General features: G+C 34.3%; 1 protein-coding gene across 6 annotated transcripts in view; it reads right to left on the reverse strand.

Annotated features, from left to right (window-relative positions):
- NBEA (neurobeachin) overlaps positions 1–14,015 on the reverse strand; it is a 488,059-nt gene that overhangs the window by 312,331 nt on the left and 161,713 nt on the right. For 3 of the 6 annotated variants that reach the window (XM_071552749.1, XM_071552740.1, XM_071552729.1), the window contains exons 25-30: positions 9,201–9,224; positions 6,700–6,880; positions 5,494–5,624; positions 4,110–4,217; positions 2,210–2,378; positions 733–828 (exon numbers count right to left, since the gene is read on the reverse strand). In XM_071552749.1, the coding sequence (XP_071408850.1) occupies positions 733–828; positions 2,210–2,378; positions 4,110–4,217; positions 5,494–5,624; positions 6,700–6,880; positions 9,201–9,224 (709 nt within the window). The remainder of the gene's footprint in view (positions 1–732; positions 829–2,209; positions 2,379–4,109; positions 4,218–5,493; positions 5,625–6,699; positions 6,881–9,200; positions 9,225–14,015) is intronic. The other 3 variants (XM_071552778.1, XM_071552759.1, XM_071552769.1) reach the window with 2 other exon arrangements.

The raw sequence follows: 14,015 nt of genomic DNA on the forward strand, positions 1-14,015 counted from the left end.
TGTGCAACATTTCGTAAATGCAAACTTGGCTAAACTTACGTTCAAGTAACGCTTTCTTTTTCAAGTAATGAAAAAAAAGCCCATATTCCTACCTTTTCTAGTATCTATTCAAACAAACAAACAAACAAAACAAAACAAATCAGCCCCAAAACATATAATAGTTGCTCTGGTAACAAAATTAATTTCCTTCAAGGAAAAAGACAGCACAGCACAGTAAGTAACAGGCATAAAATAATTCACATACAATATCAGAGCTTTACATACTATCAAGAAGGCAAGGAAAAAAGCGAGAAAGGAAGGCAAAAGAACAGGAAAAGATATAGGGAAAGGGAATACTACAAAAGTACTACATACTTTATGCAGTATGCAATATTTTTAAAATAGGCCTGATTTTACTGTTATGGACCTAATATTGTAGCAGAATAACCACAAACCAAATTCATTTAAATTTTCCTGTATCCATTCTCTCCTCCTGACTGCTTTTTTAAAAACTGTTATTATTTTATTTTATTTCATAATAAGTAAAGATAATAAATGGCAGTAGAAGTGGGAAAGAGATTTTCTAGAGAAATGTAGGCAGGAAGTTAAAGTTTTAAAGGTCTCATCAGGTCTGATCTCCATGTAACCTGAGGCGTATACTTATTTATCAACAATAACATCACAGTTAGTTCTTGAATTGCATTACATTAAATAAGAACACCCAAACAGGTTAGGAGATGATGTTAATATTACCTTTGTAAAATGAGTGGGCAAAGCTCTGCTCAGGAATTAACTTGGCAAGGAATCCATGGTTCAAACTTGGGTGAGGGATAGATGGTATGACCACAACTGTGGAGAAAATCATGGAATCAAATGTGAGCCGGCTAGTATTCATGTGTGGCCTGGTCCACTGTGGATCCATGACAGATATCCTATCTCATTGAAACATGCAAATATGGTATTATAAACAAAAAAAAAGGCATTTCTGAAGGGAAAAAACAAGTTCTGTATCAAGAGATAGGAAAGAGCATACCTATTATTTGGGCATTTCAAGAGCAACATTTATGGGGAAAGGGACACATGGATATATATATATGCAAATAGGCAAGACAAGAATGGATGAAGTAGTTCACTGAAACTAGCAGTTGCTTAGTGCAGAACCATAACATATAATCAGGAAGGCACAAAAATTATGATTTCTCATAACCATGTTCATGTAGTATATTTAAAATGGAAAGCCTACAAGCACACTGATTTTAACAATTAGGTAAAAATAGCAAATTAAAACATCATGATGAATCAAAATAATGACTAAATGTAAATATAACACAAATTGCAAGACAAATTCTATGAAAAATGAACATTAGCAATTCCATAAATGAATAAAGTAATTAAAGATCAATACAAGAACAAAAATATACATTAAAAGTTTCGTGGACAAATTCAGCTACTGTTCTCAGCTCTTTTAACACAGAAGGTAGAGTTATAATCAATCCAATTAGACGTGAAAAAAGCCTAGACTGACAGTGCAGTATATTTGAAACAAAGCGGGTTAAAATTTGCATCCCTCATTTCTGACTGCTTCTGACAACTAACAAACTCCCTTTCAGGCTGAAGAACACATGCTAGTAAACCCCACTACTATTACTAGTAAAAATCACAAACAGTTTGGTCAAAGTAGGCAATTGCAATGTTTCCTTATTATTTTGTTACTGTAGGCTTTTAAATGCAGGCACCAACACAGCAGGACTCCAAGAAAGTTCTCAGTCCTCCATTACTACCCTTTCACAAACGTCCTCACTCAAACAAAAGGAGTTCGCCTGGGCAAGCAGCTGTGTTTGCTGTTTATTCATTTCATGGTATAGAGTTTAAGTTATGTGTCCTTCCTAAGACAAAACAGATTCAGGAAGTTGTGTTGGTCAACTCTCTTGTACTTTACAACTTAAATTCCATCAGAAACCCTGTTCCCTTTCAATTAGTTTCAAATTAAAGAAAAATAGACATAAAAAAGCAATATACAAATGAAAATTAGTATTACCCTATAAGCAAATATACAGAATACTTGAAATCTGCCAATTTTATAAAATCAAATTATTATATAGGAAGAAAGTAGAATATAATTTTCTATTAAGATCCTAAGCTACTCACTAAAAATGCTTTGCAAAACAATTACAGTACTAAAAAAAACCCAAAAAACAAATCAAATAACATTCAAAGAAAAAAGAATTACCTGTACTTGTTGGTGAATTTATTTCTTGTCTGATATTTCTACCTGCCTGGCTCCCAGACCTTGCAGTTTCTCGTTGTGGTTCGAGTATATCGCGATACTTTGAGACCATCAGAACGGAAATGAAGTAGACTACTGCCAAAGCTAAGAACTGTGCCTGTTTGCTGTCATCCTGTGTTTGAGAAAAAGAGACACCTATAATATTGGATATTTCCATAGAATTTTCATGGAAGATCATCACAAGGCTTAATAAACAATACCCTTCTGAAACGCTGCTTCTGTCAGCATAGCAGCAAATAGGTTACTTAGAAAACTGAATGGATTTTCAGGAGGACTCTGCATACCACATGTATTAAGTACTGAATTTTGGCAGTAATTTGGCAACTACACAAACCTCTGCACCTGTAGAGTCAGTGGGCTTTTCAAAACAGAGGCCTGACTGTACTCTGAGTGCTTTCAAGGCTTCCCAGTGGTGAGGACAACTGTCTTTTGCTTCCCCAAGGATGAGACTCTGAAGATTCCTGGCACAAGAATGTCCAGGGTATTGCTACTGAGAGAGAAAACCGAGCTCACTGATGTTTCTCTAGCTGACACTGGATGCATAAGCAGGCGTAACAGCTTCTAGTAACATGTGAAAGCAGCAGGAATATACCACTGGTTTTCTTCCAGCAATAAATCCCAACTTGTACATTCAGATTTCTCCTTCAAAAGGATTGTCAGCAGCAATTCTAGATTTACAGGACTCTGATTTAAGTAAATGCCAGGACCACTACAATCTAGCTGTATTTTTTTCCTCTCATCCCACATAGTCTGTGTTCAATGGCAATTGCAGTCTATGGCTTAGATATCATCCTAATTTGCTGTAATTTGCCTAAGTTGCTGTAGTTCAACTGAAATATCTATTATTATTATTATTATGGTGTAAAACTCAACATGTTAGAATTAAGACCTCAGCTTCTATCTACTCTTATAGTGGTTTCATGGTTTCACTTTGTCTCAGTTCCACAAGTACCTACTTTCTACTGCAAATCCAGTGCTTACTTTCTATGTTTTCTGTATCTTATTTAAATTGACTGCCTGTTTTTGCAATTCTTAAAATAACTAGAAATTGTCTTATTAAGTTATTTCATAGAAATGCCAGAAATATACTTTCTGGTATTCCCTTCACCACTACTTAAAAAAGGAACAGGTGACAGAAGGTTGCCACCCAAACTCAACCTTGCCTTTTCAAGATAATCAGATAGATCATCCCAACAGGTAATTTTTTGTGTGTCAAGTTCTTCTTTCTTCTTTTTAAAGCTATTTCTAACTTCGATCCTCACTTCAGTCTACTTGGACTCAGGCTGGAGAAGTTTAAACACAACATATATACTTGTGTGTATGTAATAATAATTCCTATTATACTACATTAAAAACCAAACACCTTGAGGTGCATTTTTGTTCTAAAAACAGTTACAGAAAAATCTGAGAAACATTTTTATATATATTTATCTATATGTATATGTTTAGCAGAAATAAAAATTGTCTTTATAAATCAAATTGCTCCAGTTCTGTAACAGATATAATAATTCTTCCTCCTACTCTGGTTGGACAAGTAGTTGACACCTTTAGTACCACAATTTTAATCAATACAGGTCATAAATGATTTATTCTGGCTGCAATTACTTGGTTAATGTAAGATAAAGTCTGAGAGTTAAATAAAGTTAACTAATACCAAATAGCTTAACCAATATGATTCTAAAGCTCAAAAGTGGCTGGTAGTTAAAAAGCTGCAAGCAGATGGTTTGCAGATAATATATGAAGTACGACACATGAAGGATATTTTTAATTTGGTACAATCAAAATATCTTTCAAAATATAAGTGATGATTTTGCAGAGAAAAGAATTACAGCACATTACTCACCACATCACGAAAAACAACTGCTCGTAGACGATTAATATCAACATCCTGAAGAAGCCTATCAGGGTCTTTTATGGGAGAAAGATTGCCAGGGACGTTTTCAAGTGGAGCCTGAAAATAAAAAGTACTAAGATTTTTTTGTCCCCCCAAGTACCAAAGTATTTCTGTTAGAACATTAATTTGACATATTTTTTGAGATACTACAATAATCTTACATGATATGTTAGTACCCACATACTTCCAACATAATACTCAGACAAGGGGTCTAGAAATAATGCAATGTTCTGAATTATTTTCTTAATATTAGCTATTTATACATCTTTCCAGTAGCTCAGAATTACTGTATCTCTGCCCAGAGTCAAGATAATAATCTACACACAAAAGTTTGTTTCAGATTACAGCTGAACAGTTATAGCAGAACAGTTAATTTCGTTCTAATGTGTGTATTATGTTTGAAAATGCTGAACAGAAATATTTTTAAAATAATTTATGCTAATTTTACTGAGATTTCTTAAAGACTACTTACAGAACAACTTCTATTACAAACAACACAGAGTAGTATGCTTCCTTTAAAAAATAATAATGCGTTACAAATGATGCCTGAACACCTAAAAGTCTCCTTATACTGATTTGCTTTGCACTGAATGTGACAATGTGGAAAAATGTAACATTTTTGTGAGACTTAATGAAATAATATTGTGAAAGGAGCTGAGTTTGTAAAGGCTCTCTGAAAAAGTCTTTAGAGAAGAAAAAAGTACTGAATGTAGTGATGAAAATATACTAGCAAAATAAAAAAAAGGAATCCTTTACATCATGCAATGTGTTATATTTTAGCCATGGGCTGTGCCAAATTCTTTCAGATTTTAGCTTCAGAATTCCCAAAGCTAATACACACACACACACAAAAAAAAAAAAAGAACAATGGATTAATGAAACTGTTAAAACTAAAGCTGTCATTGAAGATTCAGTAAGTTTCATTCCTAAAATCAGATATAAACACTGATGCCTAGCATGCATGTAAAGCTCTGTTGAAGTTACTGGGACTCAGATGTTCGACCAATAAAGATGTGATTGAAGGATTTAATCAAAACTGCAACCCTTTTGACAGAATAAAAAAAGTATGCAGGTATATATGACCAATGTGAGTAAGGGGACTTCTTGAAATAGACCAACAGTGAAAAAGCTGTTTAGAATTTCTCCAGTCATACGACTGCATTAAAATCTCCTTATTTCATACTACCCTCCTCACATACTTTTGCCCTACACTAGTTAATAGCAAAACTAAGCTTTTGCCACGTATTTGAGAAGGCAGTTACAATTATTTTCTGGTCCTAAAAAACAGTGGTTCAAACTTGTAATTGCTGTTGGTTACTAAAGACTGGATTACCTTGGTTGCTGCTGCTGCAGTTACACCCTGAAGAGTATCTTGAGTTTTACTGCCAATTATTGATGTCTTGTTCACTCTCTCTCTTTGCCTTTGCCGACATTCTAAGCAGTTTCTCACAGCCACACAACAAACTAAAAAGAAGAAATGAAAACACCATAAGTTAGAATATTTTCTCATTATTGTATCCAGAACATCAGTTACCAGTCTCTACGTCTGGTTTGATCTGTGCTAATAGTAAATCTAGCATAGTTCTCATACTAGAGACTCTGACTAATGAAGCGTTATGGCGACTTCTTGGTTTCATTCTATAGTTGAACAACTAAATGTTTTATGTAACTGCTCTATCATTGCATTGAAATCTAAAAATTATTAGTCCTTGAACTGAAGCTCTCATATGTTATTGATCAGCTATCAACAATTATTAATATCTGAAAGTACTTACATACAGACAGAATAGAAACAACTAGAAGGTGGTAATTGAAAATTTGATAAAAGAATTGATAATTGAGAATAAACCACAAGTTTCTAAAATTATCAATAACATAACAAATGGTATTAATAATTAAAAGACTAATCTGCCTACAAAAAATATTCATCATTTGAGAGATGAAAAAGGATGTGAGACATAACTTCAGCAAGCTCAGCATTATGTCAGATGACAGACAAAACTGGATGTTCGTAAGAAGAAGGTGATACAGCTTGCATAGAATAGTTTGAGTTATTAATAAGTGTTTAAATTTCCTACATTAATTGTAAAACTATAAAGCAAATAGTAAATACCAAAGTGAGGTGCCTTGTTATTGCAACATATATTAAGGTCTACAGCATCTGCACAAGCATCCCAAGCTTTTTATCTTACAGAGCCTATAAACAGTATTACAAATCCATGGAGACTTGGGTAAGAATACCTACAACATGCAGGTAGCAAAGCAGTTTTAAGATAAAATACATTTATCCATTTACTTACTTATATTTAATATTTTCACTCTCCTTAAATGTATACAGCTTGAAGTACATAAGAAAGAACAATTTCAGACCTGTAATTCCTGAATCGACCTTAAAAATGTATCAAATCAATAATAAATAGGATTTTTATTTTATCACATCATACTCTAAAAGTCCTTTCCTATAAGTGTCACTATTCCATCCATCCATAACTCATTGATCTGTAAGTAATTATTTAATACATACTGTCTGCTGACTTACCAAGCCTTAGGCATTGTCGCATCAAACCTCCAGAAGACATGTTTTTTTCAGCTTCAATCTCACTAAAATTTAGAGAGCTGGCAAATACTAGTACATCAACCATTGCCATCAGACGGCTGAGAAACGTTACTGCTGTCTCTGCTGACATTCCTTGTGTCACTTCAATATTTTCCAATTCAGTCTTTAAAAGGAGATAATTGAATTAAACAGTTTGAACACAACTGAAATATAAAGATGGCACATACACATAAAAATCTAAATTGTTATGTTTAATGACAGATACATTGAAAAGTTATTTAAAAATCTCATTAACATAAGCTGTGAGTGAAATTCAAAGACAGCATGAAGAGTGAAAAAATTATTTACATTTACATGCTGTAGTAGATGAGAAAAAGTCTAATATAAATGAGAAAGTTATTCGCAATTACATGAAGACAATGTATGGGCAGATTGTAAAACAATGCATGGTGTATCAGAGTGCAACACTCTTCCACAGGCTATGCAAACTCACAAGTAATGGTTGAAAGGAATTACTCTCTGTATAGCTTTTCCGTTTACGTTCCTCTAGATAAACAAGTAAATGTGAGGAGTGGAGTGGGAAAAAACAGATAGTTTTGCCCTGTTTCCATGAATCAATTCTCTCTGGGAATGCTTACAGTAGCTTAGATGTGAGTATGTTTGTTCCCTCAAGAGAACAAGAGGGGGGAAGCAAAAATGTGACAAGTGCTGCTGGGGGCAGCTCGCTCCCAGAGAGTGGCCATTTGTTTCCTAATGTAGGATTGGACTCTCCTTAATAGGAAGCCTCAGAAAAAGGCTGAATGAGGCTAATATTTTTGAAAGCTAAAAGGGGATCATGTTTTTCTCCAAAAACATGCTTAGATGCCCAGAATCATATTTTCAAAACCATTCATGTGCAGATTATGAGGAAATGGTCAGCCTCACTAAAAAATATATATACATCTGTTGTAAACACTTTTTACCTCTGGATCTATACAAAAAGAAAAACAGAAATTTAGTACTTGTCTGTGTCCAGAATTACATGCCTAAATACTATTTTAAAAATTGCTTTCAGGTGGCTGAATTTTATAGATTGTGAACAAGATTTCCAATTGGAACACTTCCTGAACACAGAGTTTAGCTCCTTTGAGAAGGACTACTTCCATCGTGCTTGTTTATTAATTTGCTTAGAAATATTAAAAAAATAAAATTGTGCTCTTACAGACTTTTTTTCCAAAGGAAAAAAAATGCATAAACCCAGAAATTCCTTTGTTTCCATATTCCCAAAAATTTAGCCTCACTCATGACTTACTTTTTAGAATATTTTTACATTCAAAATTGTAAAAGTCCAAACTATGCCAATCAGTATTAAGTAAATAACTGTTTTGAAAGATGAAAGATACAACGTGGCATGTGTCACCATAATGACAGATAGCCCTTCATTTAATTTCTCTTAAGGATGTAACATGTCAGTTACATGAGTGATTTGGGAAGGGCTGTCATCTGTCTGATCTGCCCAATAGGATCAGAAAAATAGTAAAATGACAACACTGAGAAGAAAGGTTTTCAGCCTGATCTTTTTTAACCAGGACTGCCCTGGGTAGTTTGTGCTGTGTTCCCACATTTTGTTTTTTTTATAACAGACTGGAACATGATTTTTTAAGTACTCACCCAAAGAAAAAACACTTGCATAACAGTCTGCTAGAAAAACTCGTAGGTGGTTTTTGCTTACAGCCTATTGACTATCTGATGTTGATTTTTCAACTTTATTGTGTCAATCATAGTATTAAACCTCTCAGAATATCTACTGTATTTTTAAATTATTTTCATAAGTTATGTAATAAATTCATTTAATATAACACTTTAGTGCATTTCTAGCAAGTTTTTTGCAAACTTGGAATTTAAAAAATCTTATTTTTCTTACAAATCTCCCTAAAATTTTGCTAGATTGAAGAAAAAAAAGGCCAACAGGGTTTTTTTTACAGAAAACTTACCATCAGCTCTACCTGTTAAACACAGCACATTGACATTCTAAGAGGACTTAAAATAAGCTTCATTATCGATAACTGCCTTCAGGTATCAACAACATTTTAGATAGGAGTAGCTCCAAAACTCTTTGAAAAGTGAACTGATCACACCATTTCATGACTACTACCATTTCAGAGTACTTCAAGAGCAGTAAAAAGTTTCACATGTAATTAACATGTTCAGGACATAAAGAGTTTTTTTCTATTGACAACTGCATTTATAACTTAAATTAGCTCACAGACCAGACTACATTCAGTCTCGTAACTAACAGTAAACATTATACTTGACCATGCACTAAGTTACTCAAGGGAAATATGGTAGAAAAAGTTAACAATTACATGCAATATATTCCTATACACATCCTACTATATGATATAGGAAAATAATAGTAAGAATAATAACAACAACAACAAAACCCAAAATATAAAATGATCAAAAATAAGGTATTTTGGAAAATGCAAAAAACTGAAACTTACAGCTGCAATACTAACCTTAGAACCCTGGACATGCAACAGACAAAACAGACAACAGATCACAACAATAAAAGAAAAAAGAAAATTATTTAAGTTAACTAAAAATACAAGGTAAATTGAAACAAATTAGTATCTTGGAATTATACATTTGTTTACTTTGCAATTAGAACAGCAAAATATTTAAGCTCAGCATGAACATTTGAAAATAAAGACTTCTAAAAGACAGCTATGCACAAGGAAAACTTTGAATCTTGTATTATGGAGCTCATGTAAACACTGATTCTTCCAAACCAATGTACATCTTTTATATAGTACATATAGAGTAATTTTATGAAGCAATGTAAGCCAAAGTAATTTTTAACTGATTATATAGAAATGAGCATTTCACAATAAGCATGTAAATTGAAATGTAATAAAGTAGTTAATCCTTGCATGAGGAGGCAAATATGTTTAAAATGCTTTGACAAAAGAAATACAAACCACAAAAAGCAAACAGGTTCTTCATGCATAATGCCCCTTACTTGGAAGCAACACAAGATAGATCATTATTATATTACATTTTGATGTGATTTCTCCAACATAAACCAATAACAAGATATTAGAATGTTTTTGAACTACAGGAAAAAATAAAATCAAGATTTACTAAGCCCTTTGGACTGTGTTAGCCTTCAAATTTCAATGTTCACAGTTAAATATGTGCTTCAAATTTTTACAGTTTAGTTTTAGGTAGAAGAACTTTCTCTATTATCACAGTGGGCTAAGAACAAATTCTTAATTTTTCACTAGTTCTGTTTCAAAAAGGGAAAATGAATTTTCAAGAGTATGTCAGTAATTTTGTCAATTAAATAGTGGAAAAATCTATCTAACAAAAGAAAAATGAGCTGAAACAAACTGCTTTTAGGACAGAAAATACCATGCTCAAAGAGTTTTTAAACGTGTCTTCCTCTTTTTGTAGCTGGATGCAACTCAAGAATTAGCCTGTGGCTATTGCATTTCGATTACTAGCTGACAATTTTCATATCAGTGTGGCACTGGTGACTCTCAGAATTGTTATAGATCACACAGCACCTGTGGCATCACATCAGTCCTGAACATAATGCTAACACAATACACAGAACATACTTCTCAGATTTTAATCTACAGGCCTAAAAAGACTATCTTTAAATGTTTAATGGAGTTTTGTGGACAGTTCATGTAACACCAGCAGCCCTTGAATCCCAATTTGTGAGCTGATGTTTTGAAATCCTCGAGTAAGAAATTGAATTATAGACTACATAGAACAAGAGGAAAAACAAATTGATTGCAAGGGGTCTGTAAATTTCCTCTCAATTGTCACATATATTTAAACTCCTAAAATTTCTTTTGCCTTGCTCAACGTCCTCAAGTCCTTGTCACAGCTGCTGTCCTTCTGGCAAGCAATAATTACTTCAAATTGCTAGCTTGTACACAAAATGTTTTATCTGGCAACTAGCTTCTATTAACAGAAACTTATTAACAGAAATCACACCTTCTTAATAATATCTTCCTTCTGGCTGTACTCTTTTAAAAAAAGTCTCAAAGACCTCCCTCACAGAAAGGGGGAGGGGGAAGGGAAGGAAATTAGTATTTTATGTTTTATGACCTCCCTATAATTGTGGCAGTTATAACTCAAATTTAATAAGCAAGACATTGGAATCAAAAGTGGAACACCAGTTTCTATTGTAAACCAACAAAACCGCTCATATTTTTTGCTAGTATTTGCTTCAATTTCAAATTGTTTCACATATACAATTGGCAACACTTTAAAAACACCAGCATTTGAAGCAAATCCCTTTACAGATCCTGGGAGAGAGGTAGTATAGAACTGAAATTGAGAGAAATATTTAAAATTGTGGGAATATATTATTGTGGATTACAGTAAATTTTCCTATATGTTTCAAACAAACTAACATTTTCTGTACTCTTGAGTCACTCACAGATTTGTGAGTGGTTTGTTTACCCCAATACTGCATATTTTTCTTTTTTTCTATTCCCATTTAGAGACTTCTTTCAGATTGCCCTAGTTTGGCTTAAAAAACCCACCAATCAACCAACCAAAGAACAAGAAAATCCCAAAACAAGACAAAAGGCAGATTTCTAATGCAAGAATTCAATAGTAAGGAAATTCCATTATTAAGACTGTCCATTCTACAGCAGACAAGGATTCACAGAGTAATCTTCCACCCAGCCCAGAAGAAATGCCATTTCAGTCCAAACCCAAACTATTCAAAGGAAAACAAGCCTTTTTGAAATGGGAAATTCTCCAAACATTCATATTTTAAAGAAACTTAGACAATACTGCTTTTTTTAGCAAGGGAGGGAATACAATACAGAATCTGTTGAATAGAAGGAAAAAACTCAAAAGTGCATTTGCTTCAATGCTCTGAACTAATTTTTCCAAATTTATCCTTGATTCTATTCTACAAATACACTTAATTATCTAATATTCTATCCTACTAATGAGAAAGAAGTGAAATGCCTTTAAAAAAATGAGATGCAATGGGACACATGTAGAACAACCAACTCTAAGCAGATTGTTGAGAAGTGAGTTTTGCAACAGAATTTAGGACTGTTTTAAGAATGAGGAGCCCAGGCTTGAACTCGGACTCACACACTGAAGTCAAGGAACTGTGGACAGGTAGGACTTCGAGACAGATGAAAAAGACACAATGTGTTTCTGTCTGTCATCTTCTCCATTAGAAAACAAGTAAGCTATCTCAGAAAAAGAAGCTGGATTTAGGCTACAAGTTAACAATCACTTCAGGCCTTGGACCCTACAGGGATCTGGTGGATGCCTACATCAGAGATAGCTGAATCATTTGTTACTGTTGAGTAGATCTCCCTTGGCTAGAAATTTAGGCCACATGTAAGTACGTCAAGCAGAGACTTAAATTTACCCTAATCTCTTCCTGAATTCCATCCCTGTTCTAATCATCCTGAAATTAAAAGGTGGAATGACCTTTACTCTTGGTTCTATAGTTCTTTTGCTCTTATGGTTCATGATTTGAGACCCAAAAGTAAATTAATTTAAATAAGAAGATGTAAATACATGACCTATGCCACAAATAAAACCCAGCAAGAGCAAATAAGTAGGAACTACTACTTTAAAATTTCAATATGAGCCCAAAAGACCTTCGGTGGCAATATTGGAGAGTCAGCATTCATGAAAGTGAAGAAGGAAGAAATTACGTAAAATGAGCTCATACTTTTTGATAAATGGAATATATTTATGCCACAGGATCTAAAAAATGTGAGGATTTAGACACCCCAGAAAAACTTCACAGAACAGAAATATGGAGGATCAGAGACTAAACAAGTTGAAGATGGGTTCAAAAAGGTACACCAGGAGCCTACAAAGTCATAAATGGTGTGGAGCTGAATAAAGACATGATTAACCACTCCTTTCATACACAAACAGTAAGACGTATCTTGTCATTATGCATTTAAGAAGGCTTAAAAAAAACAAAGACAAGAACTGCTTCGAAGGTTATATAATTGCTTTGTCAGGCGCAGTGCCATAGGATATTATGCAGGCTAAAAACGTAAGTAGCTTCAAAAATGATTAGATAAAGTCTAGAAGGATAAATTCCTCAGTGATTATTAAATACGACAGCCCAAACATCCTCTCTAGTTGTTAAAATCCTAAATGCTGAAATGAAATTTTATTAGAACAATCAATATGCTTGCTCAGACTCCTGTATTTTGCTGTAAGCTGCAAACACAGTCAGTATTGGAGGCAGAATGTTAAAGCAGTCAGGTCCTTAGGCTGACCCAGTGAGGCAGCTTATGTAGCCTGGGAACAGCTTCCCTTCGTAAGGGTAGTGCAGCACTGCTTCTAATACTGAGCCCACATTAAATTACTGATTCACAAAATCACAGAATGGTTTTGGTTGGAAGGAATTCAAGAGATGCATCACAAAAACTTGGACTCTATTTTGTAGATAAAACCCTATTCATTAATTAATTACAACACAGTAGGTTACACATGAAAATCAAGAAATGCTTTTCCACTGTGAGGGTGACTGAGCAATGGCACAGGTTGCTCAGGGAAGTGACAAAGTCTCCATCCTCACAGACTATCCAAAGCTGTCTGAACACAGTCCTGGGCAACCAGCTCTAGGTGGTGCTGCCTGAGCTGTGTGCTGGAGCCTGTGACTTCATGCATCCTCTTTCCAGACACAACCATTCTGTGATTTTGTGAGTCTTTGAATCAGCGAGGGAGAAAACCTATCGGCGCTTTTGTCCATTGAGAGTTACTCTGGCAGAGTGTCACTAGCAGACCTGCTTTAAGTGTTTTTATGAAGTGGAGACATCATGTAAATCTTCCAGTTCCAAACCTCTTTTCTCTTCCCATTAGCGGCTATTGGGAGGAGAAGAGTAAGACAGAGTCTTTTGAAACTGATTGCTAGCACTGGACTACTTTGTCCTTTCAAGCTTGAGAAGACATATATCCCAAACCAGCAATCCATCCACTTTCTCCACAGCAATTCAAGGATGCACAAGTACTAGAAGACTGAGAATGTGAATGAAACTTCTCATTCATCATATGATGGATATTCAAAAGTGGCCTGATGACTAACAGGGCATCCGCGCACTTCAAAACTGTGATTCAGAACAATACTGAGGGAGAGCACCTTCTCTAAGAATGAGGAAGGATGTGCTGCATTCTTTGTATGTGTCAAAATGATGAATAAATCCACCTTCCTGCTAATGTTCATGGATGGACAATGATGGAACAGGAACAGGGTTGGATGGGATGGAAGTTCTCAGCTAGGTGGAAGTGATTATGAAATCATCATC

This window comes from Pithys albifrons, chromosome 1 (genome assembly GCF_047495875.1).
Source record: "Pithys albifrons albifrons isolate INPA30051 chromosome 1, PitAlb_v1, whole genome shotgun sequence".
NCBI lineage: Eukaryota > Metazoa > Chordata > Aves > Passeriformes > Thamnophilidae > Pithys > Pithys albifrons.